Below are 19720 nucleotides of genomic sequence, written 5' to 3' on the forward strand. Positions count from 1 at the left end.
ATTGAAGAGTCTAAACGGGACATTGAAGTGGAAGGAGGAGGATATTATGGCTTTCATATTTCAGGCTCCTGCATTTTTAATAAGACTATCTTACTCTAAAAGTAGATATGTTTCGTAGTTTATACCTTGGACTGACATCAGAGGGCATAATAGGACACGAGTCGAGGACCCTCCTAGAGAGGAGCACTAGATGGAAATTATTGAAGAAATATATTTTATGGAGAAAATGACTCATAATCTGAGGACCAAGGTAGAGCTATTTGAAAAACGTTGGGAAAAATGGCATTTATACAAGAGTGAATAGTGTGTATCCCCCCCTCGTTTTTCTTGAATGTACCTATGTCTCGTTTGTTGTTTGGAAAATAAAAACAAAGTAGATATGTTTCCATGAGACAAAGTAGGTTATGATTGGTACCACATAAAGCCTAGCATTCCTATTCTAAGCATGATAGGTGGATATTCAACAAAAAGAGCGTTTGCAGAAAATAACAATCTACAAGCTCATAATGGGTCAACACGTAGATCGTCTCAAATATAGAGAATTGGTGTAGACTAGAGGATAAAAGGAGGGAGCCAAGTACAGACACCTGGGGCACCCTGGTCAATGAAGTGTTTTACAGTAAGTGGTTAAATGGGTGACAGCGAAATGGATGACTAGGAATGGGACATGTGTTAGAGATGACAATCAAATATATAAAAGAAATGCATGAAATTAAACTTAATGATAAGAATAAATCTTCTCAACACGTACAAAATGTAAACATTCAATTTAAAACACACACTGTTATTTACTTTGATTGTATTTTTACAGGGACAGTACACATTAATCAACACGCTGTAAATGTGCCAGTGCTAGCCAAACAACTAATTTTCAGCCGTAGGGGGCCAGATGTTAACAAAGCCATTAAAAACAGACAGCATCAAAGCATGTGAACAATTAAAAGTCAATAAAAGCAAAGTGTACAAAACGAGACTAGAGAGTCAGCCAAGTGTTTACCACAATAAGGCACACATAAAGCAGGCTATTAATACACAGCAAGACATAATCATTAGCAGACTAGACAGAAAGTTAGGCTTGATTTATACTTCATCGGAAGACAGATGAAACGATTCCGACAAAAGCTGAAACAAAAGATGGAACAAGAACAACAGCAGATGGAACAACAACAATAAATTATTGAAGAACGCTTGCCGAAAAATAACTGATGAGATCAGTAATAAGTTACCTTCGGCTAGCGACACCGTCACGGCATGAAGTATACTTAGCAAGTAATATGGGACACATGCAGTACAACCATATAATGGGATTAGACAATGGGATTAGAGAGACAAGACAACATGCTGAGAAACACTAAAATGAAATAGACGACCCAGGCAGATGAGCACAGACAAAGTGTGTGGAGACTAGGCATGATGACAACCCTCAATGCTTGTGTTGAAATCATTCATCCCCATTAACATGCGTTGTGTGAGCCGTGAGCACGCTGCATGCATCATGTCAGCACGTGTGTGTGTGCCGTGTGTGTGAGCCGTGTGTGTGAGCCGTGAGCATGCTGCATGCATCATGTCAGCACGTGTGTGTGTGCCGTGTGTGTGAGCCGTGAGCATGCTTCAGTCGCTGCATGCATCATGTCAGCGTGAAGTTCCCATGAGTTCCCTATAGCCCTCTGGGCTCAGAGGATTCCCCATGACTCTGGAATGTCCATACCTTAAGGTGTTTTGGACTTGACTCTAACTATGTGAGTCACACACGGAAATAGATGCAAACACACACACATGCACTCAGTCAAGCTTGCACACACACACACACACACACACACACACACACACACACACACACACACACACACACCCCTCTGCATAGGTGTGGCTGACTCCTGTCTTTTAGCGGCAACCTGAGTGCAATGCAGGAACAAACACTAGAACCGCCCCCTCTCTTTCTACTGATCAGTTAATATACTGTTAGCGTGCCCTACCCTGCCCTCTGGGTATCCCAGGTTTGTGTGTGTGTGTGTGTGTGTGTGTGTGTGTGTGTGTGTGTGTGTGTGTGTGTGTGTGTGTGTGTGTGTGTGTGTGTGTGTGTGTGTGTGTGTGTGTGTGTGTGTGTGTGTGTGTGTGTGTGTTTGCGTGCGTGCGGCATGCTGTGATTTTGTACAAAAACAAATTAAACAATGTAACTAATAGGCTGGCTAAAAATTACATACTTGAAACAACAATTTCTGATTCTGTTTTTGTAAAAATGTTCAGAAAATGTAGTCGTCTCTTATATCAATATCTCATTATAGGAAATGTACAATTGATTGATTGATTGTTCAGTGGTAATTTAAATTAATACCAAATGAGAAAATGTTTCGGGGTCCTCATAGTAGTACCCTTTCACTACTGTGGGGGTGTGTGTGTGTGTGTGTGTGTGTGTGAGAGAGAGCTTCCATGTATTTAGATTAGACGACAACGTACACATGCAAGCCACGGTTGCGTACATACACACACAGCAGAAGGGAGAGCATAACCATTTGATGGATATTTGTTTCCGTGCTACAGGGATGTTTCCCCTACAGCTACGTGTCCCTCTGTGGACCTCCCTGACCCACAAGTGTTTTAAGAGTGGACGTCCAAGCTAATCAGACAGTGTTACTTCAGCTCCAAGTCCTAAAGCCTAAAATCCCAAACTCCTCTGCTCTACAGCAGGCTAGGAGACAGGATTAGGTTAGTGGAACATTCCACAACTGCATGAAAGGAAGTGTGTGTGTGTGTGTGTGTGTGTGTGTGTGTGTGTGTGTGTGTGTGTGTGTGTGTGTGTGTGTGTGTGTGTGTGTGTGTGTGTGTGTGTGTGTGCGTGCGTGCGTGCGTGTGTGTTTAGCACGCGTGTGTCTAGCAAGCATGAGCTCATTCAAAGAAAGGGTGTATCCTGTCTCCTGACATTCGTCACACACCTACGCCTGTCCAGGTGTGTTTATGATTTTGAAAGAAGGGAAGGGTTCTCTCGCGTTATCCATCTCCCCCAATGCCAGTAAAACAAGTTGTGTTTGAATCAATAATTATCTGATCTCAGATCACAAGTAGGAGTGCCGTTCAATTTTGTGTCCCTGATGATTTCACTGTGTAGTACTGTGTGTGGTCTATGACAGATCTGACAGCACAAACAAAAACTGAACACAACAACAAACGGTTTTGTGTGTTAATCTTAAAATGTTCTATTAATTCGTTATTATTATTATTATTATTATTAAAATCGTATTTTTTCCAGTAAAGTAAATGGGGCAAGATATCTCTTTCATTTCAACATATTGATGGTGGTACAGTTTTGGTATCAACCAGATAGCCCAGAGGTATATATTATATGAATTTGTACATACTAATTGCATTTACAGTATAGTCATCTGACTATTCTCACAAAATGTAGCTATTCCCATGAATGCAAATGAGGTTTAGGCTTTAGACGAGAATGTAAATTCATTGTACCTCCCTGCCTGGGGGGCCAGTGACAGAGGGAGCTAAGCTTTAAAACAGTCAAAGGGTCAAAGATCACACACCATACAGAATCTCTTTCACACTTTCGTGCACACACACACACACACACACACACACACACACACACACACACACACACACACACACACACACACACACCTGTGTAGTGTGCATACCCATGCATACACACAGACGCATACTGTAGGCTTGCATGTAAAAACACAAACTCTGTCTATCTCTCTTTCTCTCACACACGCACACTGTTTCTCGCACGCACGCACGCACACACGCACGCACGCACGCACACACACACACACACACACACACACACACACACACACACACACACACACACACACTTAAAAACACACGTGCACTACTGCACTCACCCACGTCTAGGATATCCAGGGTGATGATGTCGGAGGTGGCTGAGCCCAGTTGGTTGGAGGCCTCCACCCAGATCTCGTAGGGCGTGAACAGAGCCAGGTCACGGGGGATGTAGCAGGTGTAAGGCTGGGTCAAACTGTAGTCCTCACACTCCCTCTCCTTACCGTACCACCTGGAGGGACACACACACGCATCATGATTAGAACTCCTTACCATACCACCTGGAGGGACACACACATGCATCATGATTAGAACACCGTTTCCCAAACACTGGAAACCCATTTGTAGGTCACAGACAAATGTTTTATGTTTTATTTTACTCGAGTAAAAATCACATTTATTTTTCTTACACTTAAAAGAATATATTGCAACAACAAAAACAATTTATATATATATATATATATATATATATATAATATATTATATGTTAAAAACAAACAAACAATCACGGTCTAAATAGTTTGGGAACCACTGGATTAGAACATGGTTGAATTAGAACTCCCCATTGGAACACATTGAAATACTCTATTCTCTAACGTGCATTACCTGTATAATATTGTAGACATTTTTAAAGCACAGCTCAAGAACTACTTCTATACTCTTACTTTTTAAAATCCTTGTTGTTATTCATGTCCACTGTATTTCCTTATTCACTGCTATTATTTTAATAGTTTTATGCTTATGTCATTGAAAGCTACAAAAAAAGTTGTATTATTAATATATAATATATCATATTATGGGTCTGCAAAATGGGTTCCTCAGAGTTACTACAGGGGAGTGGGAAGATGTTTGTGTCATAGAAACCTTTCGTTCATTCTCATTCATAAATTGAAATACACTATTAGCATGAATCCATCCAATATATTATTGGCAAAGATAAACTGTAATCAAACAAAACAATCTTAAATATTATTGGTATTATTAGTGCTGTCATACTATGATGCCATCAAAGCTGCAGCATCAATGGAGATGCACAGTCACTTAAAATAAAAATCTGTGGAATACTTCCAAGCTAGTCTCAAATCAGCAACAGGCAACAATGATATCTGTGAGACATTTGCCTAAAAATTAGCTGGCATTGAAACACTCTTATCAAGTTTCCTTGAAGGCTTATATATGTAGTGGGGGTCCTTGCTTCGTTTCTCTCTCAGCTAAAGGGTTCCTTAGCTTAAAAAACGTTGAAGACACCTGATGTAGGGTTTAAGTGGCTATGGCACTCCAGGCTTCATGGTGCCCATGATGTAATCAATCAAAGTATACACAATAATATACAGCAATTCTAGGATGCTTGACATAAGGTTATTGTCAAATTCTAAATCATCACATCATAGCAAACATAGCACAAACATAGCATTAAAATGGTATGGTAACCTGGTGTGTTTATTTTATTAACTTTCATGAAGAAGAAGAAGAAGAAGAAGAAGAAGAAGAACAAGAAGAAGAACAAAAACAAGAATTATCAAATAAAGTTCGTACTAATATGACAAATTTAATTTTGGAGAGCAGCCACTATTTGTTTTGTTCCACTGATGCAGGAAGCTGCTTCTTCAGAATGGTCTTGAATATTTGTTTTGTCTTGCTTTGGTTTTGATCTCCACTCAGTCGGCACAGTTTAGGTCAACTGGGGTGGTCTTGACTACATATCTCTAATGTTTGGGTTTATAATGTGTTCGGAATTGGATAAAAATATAAACATTGAATATGTTGAGATAAAAAATAAAGTCTTAACAAAGGGTACATTATATGCAAACGTATAATTATAATTTAAGCAAAAGATCTCTCTGTGCACATACCGTATACGGTCAGGAACATTACCATTAGCTCTGGAGACTGGCAAGTTTAATGAAGAGAGATACTGTGAACTTGATGAAATAGAAAATTAGGTATTTTTTGTTTTGTTTTACTGCCCTAAATACGATGATATAAGAGAGGCATTTGTTAGTAAAATGTATTTTATTTGTGGTAATTTCCTTGAGTTAGATCAGGGGTGGGCAACCTTGATGATGGAGAGGGCCACTAGGTTATATTTCCACATTATACTGTGGGGAAGAAACCTCTTATATCCATATTTTAACTTTTTTCAAAAATGTATGCGCTACTTTGTCATATGTTACACAAAAGTAGCAAAGACTGCAGATCTACAAGCTAAAAACGCGTCACAGTGTGAACTTGTAGACCTGCTATTTCTGCTATATTTGAATTAGAATCCTGAAAAGTTTTTATTTGTATTTAATTTCAAATGCATTTAGTTATACTTATTTTAACTTTATGAACTTCATTGGACATAAAGACAATACATTTAATACTATTAATAATAGTCATTAAGCGACTAATATAAACGGAAGTAATTAAAGCAGGTTCATGTTTGGAATTGTAACGGATGAAATTAAATAATACATCAGTATTTGGATATTGACTGCATTAAGTGAAGGTGGGGGTGGCATGTGGCCCCAGGGCTTCCAGTTAATTGCCCATGTATGAGTTGGACGCTTATGAATGTATGTATGTGTGTGTGTGTGTGTGTGTGTGTGTGTGTGTGGCTGTGCATGATGTGTACTCTATATAGAGTACTAAAGTTGAGTTTAGAAACTAGAATGCTTTATAGCCTGTTATTTTTATTCATCCCTGGTCTGCCTGAGACAGAATCTCTCTGTCTACAACCTGATTTAAACCCTGATTTATGAAAGGAAGTGTCGCAAGATACAATGCAACGCGATGTATATAAATCAGCCTTGTAGATATTGCTGTTTTTATTGCGTGACACCGGCGCTCAACTAAGTATAAATGAGGCATTAAGTGAGGTCATACAGCATTTTCAGCTGCAGGTTCAACATCAAATCTCTTTGGTTGAGAATAGTCATACATCTGCAATTTTCGCTGAATGTTAACCCCAGAATGGAATTAGGGACGCTATGAGGTTAACACTGAGCACTCAGGGTTGAATTAACCATCCAGACTTTGTATTCCTGCTACACACCTGAATTTGTACTTGAGGGTGTACTTGGTTCTGATGAAGGTCTCTCCCTGTCCCCCAGGAGCCCAGCGGCATGTCAGGTCCTTGGTGTTCCTGGACCAGCATGTCAGATTGACCGGCTTCTCTGGAGGCACTGGGGGGGGGGGGAAGGCAGAGAGAGACAGAGAGATAAAGAGATAAGGAAAGAACATTTGGGGTTAGCAAGTACTCTATTACCCTGTTCCTTCTATCATTCCTTCAAACTTTAAGGTCAGGGCAAAAAGTAAGTTACCTTCACCATTATCAAAGCCCTCTCCTCCTGAGCGTAATTTACTAACGAGTGATGTTCCTCAGAAATTGGTATGTTTGTTCTGACCTGTTCTGTGTGTGCATGTGTGTGTGTGTGTCTGTGCGCGTGTGCGTGTGTGTGCATGCTGTAAACTTGGGTCAGATTCAGGAACCCTGCCAACATTCCTCTTCTGTCAGAACACACTAAACACAGGCTCCAGCGTCACACAGAGATTAGAATCCTGACTACAAAACTGTCCGTGCCCGTGTGTATGCAGTGTGTGTGTGTGTGTGCGCGCGCGCATGTGGGGTTATGTGGCTGTATATGGCATGCACACAAGTGTTACTTCACAGCAAAATCTTTATGACTCCTTAGAAGTCATTTATCATCTCATCACCCAGGCCAGCAGCACATTTATTTTTCAGTTCTCATTGTGACATACAGTGTGTGTGTGTGTGCTTGTTCCAGTGTGCATGCATGAGCACATGTCAGACCCATGCCCTATGAGTGATAGTGCGAGTAATGGACCACACAGGTGGTAAAAGCGTCACAGAGACATGCAGGCCTCATCAGCCAATCTAAAATACAACCACAACAACTGTGTCGAGACTCTTCCATATCTCTTATCCTGCAACAACACAACCCCCCCCCACCCTCACAGTCGTCGCTCCGACATCACTCCTGTCCCGTTCTCGGCTCGACTTCTTCTTCTGTGCTTCTTCCCTCAACAACCCCCCCCCCCCCCCCTTCCCCCCAATCCAACCATCTTTATTTTATTTGACCATTTCCTCACGGCGGACCAGCACACACCACATGATTCCCCCAGAGAAAATACGCCTTTCTCCAGTCTCTGCCGTGAAAGGGATACACTGTATCCGAATACACGGTGAACAGTCTCTTCCTGGAAGAAGAGAGAAAAAAAAACAACTAAAGCCTGACCATGACATGAACAAAAAAAAAACAACAACCAGAAAAAACCCTTTTCCCTTGGATTGTGACAATACTGTACAGCAGCAGCGTTACCACCGGCTAACTTGATGAGACTTACTGCCGACATAGAGGCAGGAGCCGGCCAGGACATGTCCTCCGGGGTTGTGGCAGAGGAGGTTGTCCCCAGAGCGCTGCCGGGAGGCAGGGAGTCTGGGCAGTGTGACGGTGAGGGCGGTGGGGCTGAGCACGCTGTAGGAGGTGCTGGGCAGACGCCGTCCGTTCAGCGTCCAGAACAGAGAGCTGGCATGGACGCCCAGGTCTGGGTTGACCCGGCAGGTGGCGGTCAAGCTGGACCCGATGTGCAGAGCAGGGTCCTCTGGGAAGATGGCTGCCACCTCTGGGGAGGGAGAGGAAGGAGGCGGGGGTGAGGGTGTTTGTTAGGACAGTACACAGCTGAGTGGTAAGAGAAGAGAATATATTCTAGAACACAATGCTATGAACAAGATAGTTCCTATGGAGAACAGATGAGAGAGTATAATGAGTGTGAGAGCTTCTAACACTTTGTCAGACCACTACAAATCTCAGCCCGGGGCCATATACTTTGAGTAACTACCTCTGCTGAAAGACAGATTGTGTGGTCCTTTTGAGAAGAACTTCTTTGAAGAAGTTCATTTCTCTGTAACTCCACACCAATATTTAGGCTACATCGCAACACTGACATAATTGCAATTCCCGCACACACACACACACACACACACACACACACACGTGCGCGCGCAACACGGGCACACACACACACACACACACACACACACACACACACACACACACACACACACACACACACACACACACACACACACACACACACACACACACACACACACACAAAAATATGCACAGGGTGTTAAGCATAATACTCAGCTAGCAGAAGGGAAGGGATCATGATTACCCAATCACACTCTGATCCAGCTGAATAACAATAATTTACTGATCCCTTTCAGTAGTCTGAGAGTGGTGGTGGTTGGCCCAGTCCCTCTGGACCAGGGTGTGAAACCCCCTCACTTTAACGACCACAAAGACAGGCGCAATTACTGCTGTTTATTGTCTCTACTCCACAAGCTTGCAGGAGGAAATGGCTTGTAAAATATGATTTGTTTTCAGAGGCTTACGGCATTTTGAAGCAGGGCTGTGATAATGAGGGCAGGTGATAAGTTTAACCATTGGACAGCGGAGTGCCCTTAGGTCTTTCTTTTAGTTTTTTGCATATTTTAAACTGATAATATCACTATATGTGCAAGTTAATACAAATCATACAATTCAGGAGCTCATTTTTCAATACACACATTATCAATTTCAGCAAATAAAACAGCAAAATGTTCATTATTCATAAAGTCTGTATGGCGCAATAATTAAAAGGTTTAAGTTCATACAACCACATCTGTCCTTTGGCCACATTAAGCATCACGTTTTACAAACGGAGGACATCTCATAATGTCGTTACCAGACAATATGTGGCAGGCTGTGACAGGAAATGCACAAAAACGAACAATCCCCCAGTCAAGAACAGAGCACCACAAGGTCACCAATCCCATGCCGTGGCGACGGTGGCATGCTCCCTCATTAATTAATCATGTTAGCATGTATTTGATCAATTCTGCATTTAGTTATTGTTTGAAAGAGTCAAGTAAATATGTATTATATAATACTGTATATAAATGAAGACCCCACATCACACCTGGGGTTCTATAAAGACTCTGGCCCGGTATAGACAGCAGTAGAGATCCCTTGTTGCTTCCTATACATGCCACCCGGCATAAAAGGCAGTAAGTAAGTAATTATATATAATATTTATAAACTAAACTACTGACTGCCATGCCAACAAAACTAAAGTAAAGGAATAAAGTTATCCGAGTAGCAGTTGAGGAAAGAAGAACAAATGACATCAACAAATGAATTCCCTGATGAGACACTAGACTAGATGAATGCTGAATGAGCTCCAACGAGATAAACACTGCTCATGGTTGATTCTAAACCCCTTTGACTGCTGGTGTCTGTGAGGAATTGAAAAATGAGAGCTGGTCTCTGACACCCATGGTGGTTATGCTGTCAGCATTCAAGGGTGCGTGAAAGGCCTGTAATACCATTTCCAAAGCTCTGTTTGCCCTTTACTCGTCCGTGGAACAGTTCAAAAGAACAATAAGCTTCCTACATTTGACGGACAAAAGAGATACATATGGAACGTTTTCAACATTTTGATGGGCTTGTGTATAGGGGACAGAATTGAAAGGAGAAGTCATGAAGCATTAAGTGACAATGAGCCATGCAATGCCATCTGAAAAGGGCACAAAGAGACAACAGTGGATGCCTGTTTTCAAATGTATAAATTCAATTTTCTTTTCAAATTTGCTTTCAAGTTAAAGGGACATGATGTAGCAATTCAAATGTACAATATCTATAATTGGCCTGTCTCCACATTGACAGGTCGTGCATGCTCAAATCTTTCTCCAACAAATCTGATTAGATCATGTAATTCTATTATTTGCACTATATGTACAGTGAAAGGTTTCACATCATAAAATACTTTTTTTGTAAACCGAATATTGAGGCGAGCGAACAGTTCACTAGTGACTTGGAGTATATCAATAGGTTAGTTACAGCATAATAAAAGCCACGGCTACCTTGTCAAGACTGCTGGTCTTTAAGCGTTTAAACCGGGCTTTATTTTATAAGTTTCCACGCCAACTTAACAAGGACAGATGCTGAGGCAGACGTTTGTAGACTTTATAGTTTATACTTTATAGTGAGCTCACCAATAAAAATAATCCGGCCACTTATGGGGAACGGACGTGTGGGACTGCATAACTTAGATTTATTTACGTTACTGTGCATTAAGCTGCCGGTTAACATTCTCTAGGAACCGACCAAATGATGTCACTGTTTTGTTGCGGTTCGTAAAGCCCCATGCTCCCCATGTGTTAAACGAATTATGTCCCAACTGAAATTCAACCTCCTGGGAGGGTTTCCCAAAAACCTCCCATTTTTGCAGGAACACCGGGGAACATGCATATAAGCCAATCACACCAACAGTGCTGGCTGTCAAATGAAAATGTGGCACTTGTCATTGTTTTTATTAAGCGTTCAGAAATTATTTTCAATTTAACAGCCAATATGGAATTAGTGTCCCCTAAACGTAAAACAGGTTATGGGGGGGGGGGCGTAATTTAAACACGTAATTTAATTGTTATTTTGCGGTTTAATTTCTTTCTTTTTTCTGTTTTGTGATGTCATAGCCATATTTTACCAAGGTGTCATCATCATCCATATTAGGTGTGGAAAAACCTCTCAAGCCGTTTCACGCGGACCGTTTTGTTTTGTTTTTTAAATCGCACGACGCTTTTTACTAGTGACACAAACCAAATGTACGCATGATGCCGTGTAGAAAACTGCAGCCTGTCCATTCCAGCCAGACATTACCAAGCCAACGTCTGTGCGCATCGATGGACATCTGTGGGACACTTACGTGTGGAGTAGCTTTGCACGCCGGGAACGGACAGCATGAAGATCACCAAGCAGGTCTCCAACACGACCTTCATTTTCCCCTCAGCAAGTTTGTCTTGGTTTTCCGTCCCGTTTTTCTTACGTTCTCTCCCCTTGACGCGTCGATCCTGTGTATTTTGAATTACGCACGGTTCTGGCAGAGGAAGAACTGCACGGGTTCAAGTTGACTGCTCCGAAGTTCAATATGCTTCTGTTAACAAGACAACTCTCCGGCGCAAAGGAGCACGCTAGAGGCTTCAGGCACACTTCGTAAACCCACGGCCCAAGACGTCCAAAATCAAGGTAAATTGCTGAACATAGAATACGTCCCGTTATGGAGTCTTTTCCCTTAATGCTTCCTCTGCTAAAACACACACAAGTTCATACTTTTTAGGCCCCTCCCCTCTCTCTTCCCACACAGTCGCCAGTCATTTCCCCCTCTCTCTCTTTCCGTCCTTCCCTTTTTCTTTTTTCAGTCTCTCTCCCCCTTCCAGTGATGGGTAGAAGAGTCACATTCATTCACTTTCACTGAATCATTCTCTCTCTCTCTCTCTCTCTCTCTCTCTCTCTCTCTCTCTCTCTCTCTCTCTCTCTCTCTCTCTCTCTCTCTCTCTCTCTCTGTCTTCCTGACTTTCCATGTTTCTGACTTTCTGTGTCTAGGTCTAGGAGGCTGTTGAGTCACTGTTTTTACAGGAAAGGTCATCAGATGGATATCTCTCTCTCTCTCTCTCTCTCTCTCTCTCTCTCTCTGTGTGTGTGTGTGTGTGTGTGTGTGTGTGTGTGTGTGTGAGACACACACTCTTGTTTCACACAGGGAAGCCTCTTTGAACCCCAGCAGTAGTACTATGTATGTTGTTTCCTGTTTCAATCATGTTTGTTTTGACGCACAGATGATGGATGGTGGCAGGCCTGTATTGTGGTGTATTGAGTAACACATGTAGCCTTGGGCCTGGGAAATAACACTGTATACATTAGCATAATAAGCCTATCCACTGAATTCTGAAACCCTTACCCACCCTGGCATACAGCATAGTGACCACCTCACCTTCCTTTTAATATAAGTAAACTGCAATACTTTCCAAAAAATACGGAGACAGAGAGTCGTTACTGCCTGGCATGTTTAACTTTTATATTAAGTTATTCTGAATTTATGTGCAGGTAATCTCTTTATTTATTTATTTTTGGACAATGGGTTCCGAGATTGTGTGCAAGGTGATGGAGTCTGTATTAACAGTGTAATTACACATTTTGTATAGAACCGTCATTATTTCACACAACCCTAAAATGACATTCATTTGCTGTATAAATCCCAAAATACCTTTAACCATTTATGTCCTGACCTACATATCTCCCAGGTCGAGACCCAAAAGAAAAGAGAGATTAGATGTTTGCCTGTGCTTTATAAATATAGTTGGATTGGATTGGACCCAAACTAGTGAAACAAGCGCACAACGCGTTGTGAGCTTGTAGATCAGCTATTTTCACTATACTTCTTCTTATGTTTAATGGAATTTCTTAGATTTGTTTGTTTGTTTTTGTAAACATATTTAAATGTAAGGAAAAGAAAATGGGATTTTTACTTGAGTCGTGACTCGTGGCCCATACAAATTTGTCCGTAATCCACAACTGGGTTCTGGCCCACTGTTTGGGAAACAGTGAGATAGCTTCTATACAAGCTCACAACAGAAGCTTGTAGATCTGCAATTTTTGCTATTTAAACGACAAAAAAAAACGACAAAAGGATTAATGTGGTTGAATCATGAAGAAAACTATTACAGAAGTCTTAGAATAAGCGATGCCCTTGGGCCAAGGCTTGGTATCAGCTGAGAGAGGGAAGTAGGCACCATGTCCATGGAAATCCTCTGACTCATGCGAGATTCACCCAACCTGTCATCACTCACTTAAAACAGACCCTGAAGACAAGTCGACTGCGTGGAAGGGAAGGTGGGGTGGGGGTGGGGGTGTTGGGTTGGGGCGGTGAAGACAGACAGGCAGGCAGGGTGACGAAACACAATCACATTATGTCACATTGGGATTAAGAAGTCCACATCAGGGGTCTCGGCGTCCGCCTAGAGAACAAAAACCCTGTTCATGTTTATCATTTAAATGGGCACTGTGACTAATGTTTGACTAATGGTAGCCGCAGACACACACAAGTTAGCCCTACTGGTCGTCCTTTGGTCGGGGGCCAGTGGTGAATCAGCAGGGCCAGTGAGGCTATGAATGTTATAGTTGTCAACCTACGGATCCCTGCAGACACTGGCCCTACAATGTCCCCCTTTCTGCCTCGTCAGAGGGGGCCCTTGTTCGTCGCCCACTTACCGCTCAGACCACGGCAGCTATGTCCAGTAAATGTGAAAAGAACTTTGTGACGGGGCTCAGACATTGTGTCACTTTCCGGTCAGTAGCTGCTCTGATGCCGTTCAGGCTGCCGTAGCTAGAATAGTTGATCTTTGATGGGCGCTCGTCATCACATTCACAGGGGGGGCTCAACAACCCCAATTAATTGTAAACCAAGAGGGGTCCGTATGCTTTTCCGGTCCAACATACGGAAAACGACCGGATTAAGGTTGACGAACATGCGTCAAGGTTGGCGAACATGCGTTAAGGTTGGCGAACATGCGCTGCTCCGTGCTTGCGGTTATGGTTAGGTTAGGGTTTGAGCCTAGGTTGTCCTTGTCGGACCAATGACTGCAGCACCCCCATAGCACCCTCGCCCCTCGGTCGCAATTTTCTGGAGCCGTCGCTGCATATTCCCACTGTCAGTGAAAATGTTGTGTCACACAATCACATGCACACACGCCATATAAGAATTTGACACACTTTTCCAAACACATAATTAAGCACAAGCTTTCACATTCATTATTTTGTCACTCATATTCGTACCCAAGCTCACACACACATAACACATTTTTACATCATAGACTGAAAGATGGACAGTGAGTGATGATGAGGGTGGGAAAATAAGTGAGTGCGATGACGAGAAAATTAGAGAGAGAATATGGCAAGAGACAGTGGGAGCGGGTGCGCTCCTAAATCCTGAGTGTTAATTTATCCCATATAGCATAAAGATAGTTCATTTTTACACTCAGAGTTCCAAATGACCCTCAGGATTTTCCAGTGTGGTCGGAGCAGATGCTGTAGTAGAGGGATGAAAAAGATGTTTCCACCCTGTAATAATGTCAGTCATGGGGGAACAATAGGCTTAAATCTCTTTAGTTACAACCACAATGTGGGAATGCATGCTGGGTGTAAACCAATGGCATATGTTTGACACCAGTGGATGTATGTGTCTCAGTGGTGAGTAGAACCCATGGCGGTAACTTGACTTTCAGCACTCCACCACAGCCTGAGCTCAAACCGCAATTCAGTCTGCCACCTGAGAAGGATCTGGTTCACGTGGCGGAGTAGGAATATTTCAACTAGGGAATGAGTTTATGCTAAGGGAGGGGGGGGGGGGGGGGTTATTATACGATGCAATATAATCACATTACATGAGCTTTGTGAGACTTCAGTCCATGCAGTAGCCAGAAACTAAAATCTACATCTTCTACTAACATTCCCTGGGAACACGTTCTCTCTGCTTAAACGCTCCTACTTCATAGTGTAGACCCCACCCGCGCCGGTCTATATGCTACTTAAGGCCCCATTCTTTTTCCGATCTACACCAAATCTGTTTGCCGAACATTTTTGATCTACAAGATCACAGCGTGTCGCGACATGGCTTGTATTGGCTATTTTTGCAGAATGTTCCCTTTGCCTCAGCTCATTCCACTGTTTACCTATCAGAAGGTTTATAATTTCATAACTTTGTGTTATCAATAATAATAATAACTTAATTGCTATGGCGTGGGAGGGGCTGAGCCGTCCAGAAGAGTCTGTGCGTGCGTGCGGGCATGCGTGTGTCCAGGCAACTTTCTTGTGCACGCTGCCAGTAGGCTAAGGACATAACTCACATTTTATACTTAATATATATATATATATATTTTTTAATTGTTATCCCATGATTTTGCAACCCATTTTCTAACCCTGTGTCATTTATCGAATTTAATCCTGCACTCCCTCTGCCAACCTGGGGAGAGCAACGGACTGACCTCATGCTTCCTTCTATGCATGAGGACTGGAGTCCAAGCTGCTTCTTTTCACCTGACAGGGGGGAGTTTCCCCAGTTGGACGTACCGTGTGGAAGGAGCACGTTATTCCAACCAGTTCCTTTGCCCTCCATCAGTTGCCTCGGCTGGCCAGGGGGAAGCAGTATAGAGACCAGGATTACTGAATGTTTTTTACGAGGGTACCTACTACCTACCCTAAGTCTCAGGGTCCAATTCTGCGTGTCTTAAGTGCCAGGTCTTATAACCTGGCACTTAACTTATAAAACTTGACTTATAACTTGGCCACTAAAAATAGCCAAACAGCATTGGCCACACCTCCAGGTCTTAAGTTTAGTCATAAGACCTGGCACTTAAGACACGCAAAATGGCCCATAGTGTCAACAGAGATTGGACTGGGATGAAACTACTCCAAATATAGAGATGGCATAGATACTTCATAGTCTAGCCAAATGAATTCCAAGATCCCCATGGAAGCTGCCCTCCATTATTAGACTCTGTCTTGTTTCATTTGCATAGGAATTTTCAAAACAACTGTTACAGTATAACATAATGCCCGTAGCCCTATAATAAGCACATCTGAATGTAAACAGCACAATAGTCCTCAGTAGTTTCAGGGCGTGTCTTTCAAGGGACTACTAAAACAACATTACTGCATCTGTACATAATATTTCCTTCAATCAGTATAGATTAATACACTGAGTTATGGTTATTGTGAGGAAAGGCTTTACCATGTTTGTTTTTTTTTATCCTGGACGTTTGTGTTTTTCTAATAGAATTCCATCCCCGTTCAAATTGCCCCCTGTGTATTTCCAATGTGGTTCTTAGAGGGGGTTCCAACTGGGGGGAGGCGCACATGAAGAGGCCGGAACCCTTAGCGGCGCTCCGAGGAGTTAACCAGGGGGCAATCAGAGAGAGTAGGATAGAGGGAGGGAGACAGGCATGGGGAACAATGAGCAAAGTAGCGCTATGTGCAGAGAAAAAAAACGCAGATTGACAGAGAGATTTGGGGGCTGCCTAGACAGAGTTAGAAAAGAGAGAGAGAAGTTAGAAAAGAGAGAGAGACAGACAGACAGAAACATCGAGACAGGGAGGGGAGGGAGTAATCAAGGAGAATCCCAACGTTTCCTCTGTAATACCCACAGGCCTCAGTCGAGCCCCGGCTCCTCTATCCACACTGATTGGAGGGAAGGGTTTGTTTGAAGAGGAGGTCAAGATCGTCAGTACCTTGTTAAGTCATAGTTGTGTCCAGAGGAATGAAGAGGGCTCACTCCTTCCTGAGGAATTCATTGGGGTTTAGGGTGTGTGTGTGTGTGTGTGTGTGTGTGTGTGTGTGTGTGTGTGTGTGTGTGTGTGTGTGCGCGCGCGACTGTGCGTGTGTGTATATATAAAAATCACACCCATGTGAAGTGAGGGGCGCTCTTATCATCTTACCAGATAATGATGATGTAAACCAAACGGTGTCAAAACAAACGTTAAATTCTCTTTATTGTTAATGGCATTTAATGTTTGTGTTAGGGACAAGATTAAATTGTCAATGGTGTTTTTAAAACAAACATTGAATTAAAAACAAACATTAAACCTGTATATATCAAAAATATAAGTGCTCATTTGTGCAAGGCAGTGAAATGGAGTACATGGTGTGTGTGTGTGTGTGTGTGTGTGTGTGTGTGTGTGTGTGTGTGTGTGTGTGCGTGTGTGTGTGTGTGCGTGAGAGTGCCTGCGTGCGTGCGTGCGAGAGAGTGACAACGAAAGAAAGACTGAGTTTTTCTTTTCTCCCAGGCTTATGGCATATGGTTGTTCTTTGTTTTGATTTGTTTTGTTGGTTGGTTGTTATTTTGTAAAGCGTCCTTGGGTTCATGAAAGGCGCTATATAAATTCAAGCTATTATTATTATTATTTGAGGGAGAAAGGAGAAATTGTGTGTGTGTGTGTGTGTGTGTGTGTGTGTGTGTGTGTGTGTGTGTGTGTGTGTGTGTGTGTGAAACAGAAAGAGGCAGAGTGAGAATGCATATGGGTGTTTGTGTGTTGATAAAGTCACTGAAAACCAGGCAGCAGGAGGAATCAGATTTGATTTAAGGCGGACGGCCGCTGCCTTCAACCCCCTCCTCACTCTGTCTTCAACATAGTTTCTGAAGCCAGGATAGCAGCACTGGCATTTGCCGCAATAATGCATGACAGATGTACATCAACCATGCTCTCTTCTTTTCCTCCTCCTGCGCCCTCTCTCACCCTCTCCCTCTCTCTCTCTCTCTCTCTCTCTCTCTCTCTCTCTCGCTCGTCCCTCTCTCCCTCTTTCATTCACTCCCTTACTGTGTCTCTCTCTTGCCTCCACCCATCTGGACCCAATGTGTTGTTGGTGGTGGGCATCGTCCAGCCAAGGCACCAACCACTACAAAATTGGGAAAGAGAGGATTAAGGTCTCATCTGTGGAATCTTCCATTTTTGATGGTTGAATAACGACTCTATAGTCAGAAAACATTTATTTGATCTGCCCAATGATGATGGGGGCCTGCTTTTAACTTGTTTAACTCCCTGATATACTATATATTCATGCTGACAAAGTAGTTTACCCTGAATTAAGCGTTTAAAAAATGGTGAATGGTAATGGTGAACTAAACTTGTCATAAGCGTGATTGATAGTTGACATAAAAATGCATTCACTTAATGGAATAATCATGCTCTTCAGTTTATCTGGTGGAACTTAAAGGTGTGTTCGGTTGGAGCCGAAAAGAAAAACATTAATCAGAAAAATGGTGTTATTTATTTATTATTTTACAAATGCTGGTTCCATTTCACGCCAGGAGAGGGCAGTACATTCACAGCACATGATGCACACGTCCTCTCTTCACCACTGTACCATCAAAAAGGTCAATACAATATTTGCAGTGTCTACAAACACATGGCTTGTCTTGATATGACTCCAGCAAAATCTTAACTACGCTGTAGCATCATACAGACAACTATATCTTTTTTACAAAGAAACATTAAAAATGGGCTTTACTTAGAGCACTTTGTTGTTGTAGTCGGTTACGCCTGCATGGCTTAAGCTATTTTTTGTGTTGATGTAAAGCTGAAAACCAAGAAAAGGACTGAGAGTGAAAGATCAAAGTCATGGTTTTGTCTCATTTGTAATGGTGCCTATAGGAAGGACCAGTCAAACATAGTATCCTCTGATGTGCACCGATCTATTCTTAACAAAAGTAATGTGGTGCATATATATATATATAAAACAGGAAATTGTTGTCTGTTTGTTTGTTGTCCATAAGGATACGATAGACCACAAATGAGTGTGACTGAAGGGAAGATGAGACAGGGAGAGCAATTAGGGAGCAGAGGAAAGAAGAGTAGGAGATGAGAGCACGGTAGGGAAGCAGGAGAGGAAAGGAGAGGCCAGACCCATTGCAAGATGCTGTACTCTGTTGTCAACCCTAAGCCATTCCAGTCTGTCAAAATAGGCAGGAGTGAGGTGGGTTCGAGAAGTGAGGCCAAGTAGTAAGTTTGTTTTGGGAAGTCTGGAGCCTTGTCTTAAGGGCCTTTGAGGTGTGGTACCAAGAGGTGCATGCATAGTCGTAGAAACCTTGTACTAGGGCTCTTGTTAGGGTCTTCAAGGTGTTTTTGTTGACCAGTGAGGAGATCATGTATAGGAATCTTGTTCTTTGGTTGACTTTTTTGATTACGTTGGTGGCCATTTTATCACTGGAAAGATTTGCCTCCAGGATGGAAGTACCAAGAACAAAACTGTAGAAAAGGGTAGCCCTAGACTCTGCTACTTGAATGTAGAGATACAATCATGTTATGTTTGATGACCTGCCCTGGCATTTGGCAGATGTGCCCGTCAGAAAAACAGACGTGGCCTTGCCCATAAAATAGTGAGATTCCAGGCCTGATATAGAATATAGTTGATAATAATAATAATATAATAAAACTTTTTTTTTTAAACTATTTGTATAGCACCTTTCATGACATGAAATGCAGCTCAAAGTGCTTTACAGAAAAATGGAGAATAAAAGAAAAGCAAGGCAACAACATTAAGAACTA

The 19720-nt window shown here is 42.3% G+C and overlaps 2 protein-coding genes across 3 annotated transcripts in view; one reads left to right on the plus strand and one right to left on the minus strand.

The window, feature by feature from the left end:
- crlf1a (cytokine receptor-like factor 1a) overlaps positions 1–11689 on the minus strand; it is a 22456-nt gene extending 10767 nt beyond the window's left edge. For both annotated transcript variants that reach the window (XM_080783523.1, XM_080783524.1), the window contains exons 1-4: positions 11554–11689; positions 8149–8427; positions 6836–6965; positions 3861–4030 (exon numbers count right to left, since the gene is read on the minus strand). In XM_080783523.1, coding sequence (XP_080639649.1) covers positions 3861–4030; positions 6836–6965; positions 8149–8427; positions 11554–11626 — 652 coding nt within the window. In that variant the 5' untranslated portion in view covers positions 11627–11689. The remainder of the gene's footprint in view (positions 1–3860; positions 4031–6835; positions 6966–8148; positions 8428–11553) is intronic.
- Positions 11690–11732: 43 nt separating this feature from the next.
- keap1a (kelch-like ECH-associated protein 1a) overlaps positions 11733–19720 on the plus strand; it is a 30280-nt gene continuing 22292 nt past the window's right edge. Inside the window, exon 1 of the mRNA XM_080783522.1 lies at positions 11733–11873. The gene's annotated coding sequence lies outside the window, so the exon portion shown is untranslated. The remainder of the gene's footprint in view (positions 11874–19720) is intronic.

The sequence above is a fragment of the Protomyctophum bolini genome, assembly GCF_963924005.1.
Source record: "Protomyctophum bolini genome assembly, chromosome: 15".
NCBI classification, from domain to species: domain Eukaryota; kingdom Metazoa; phylum Chordata; class Actinopteri; order Myctophiformes; family Myctophidae; genus Protomyctophum; species Protomyctophum bolini.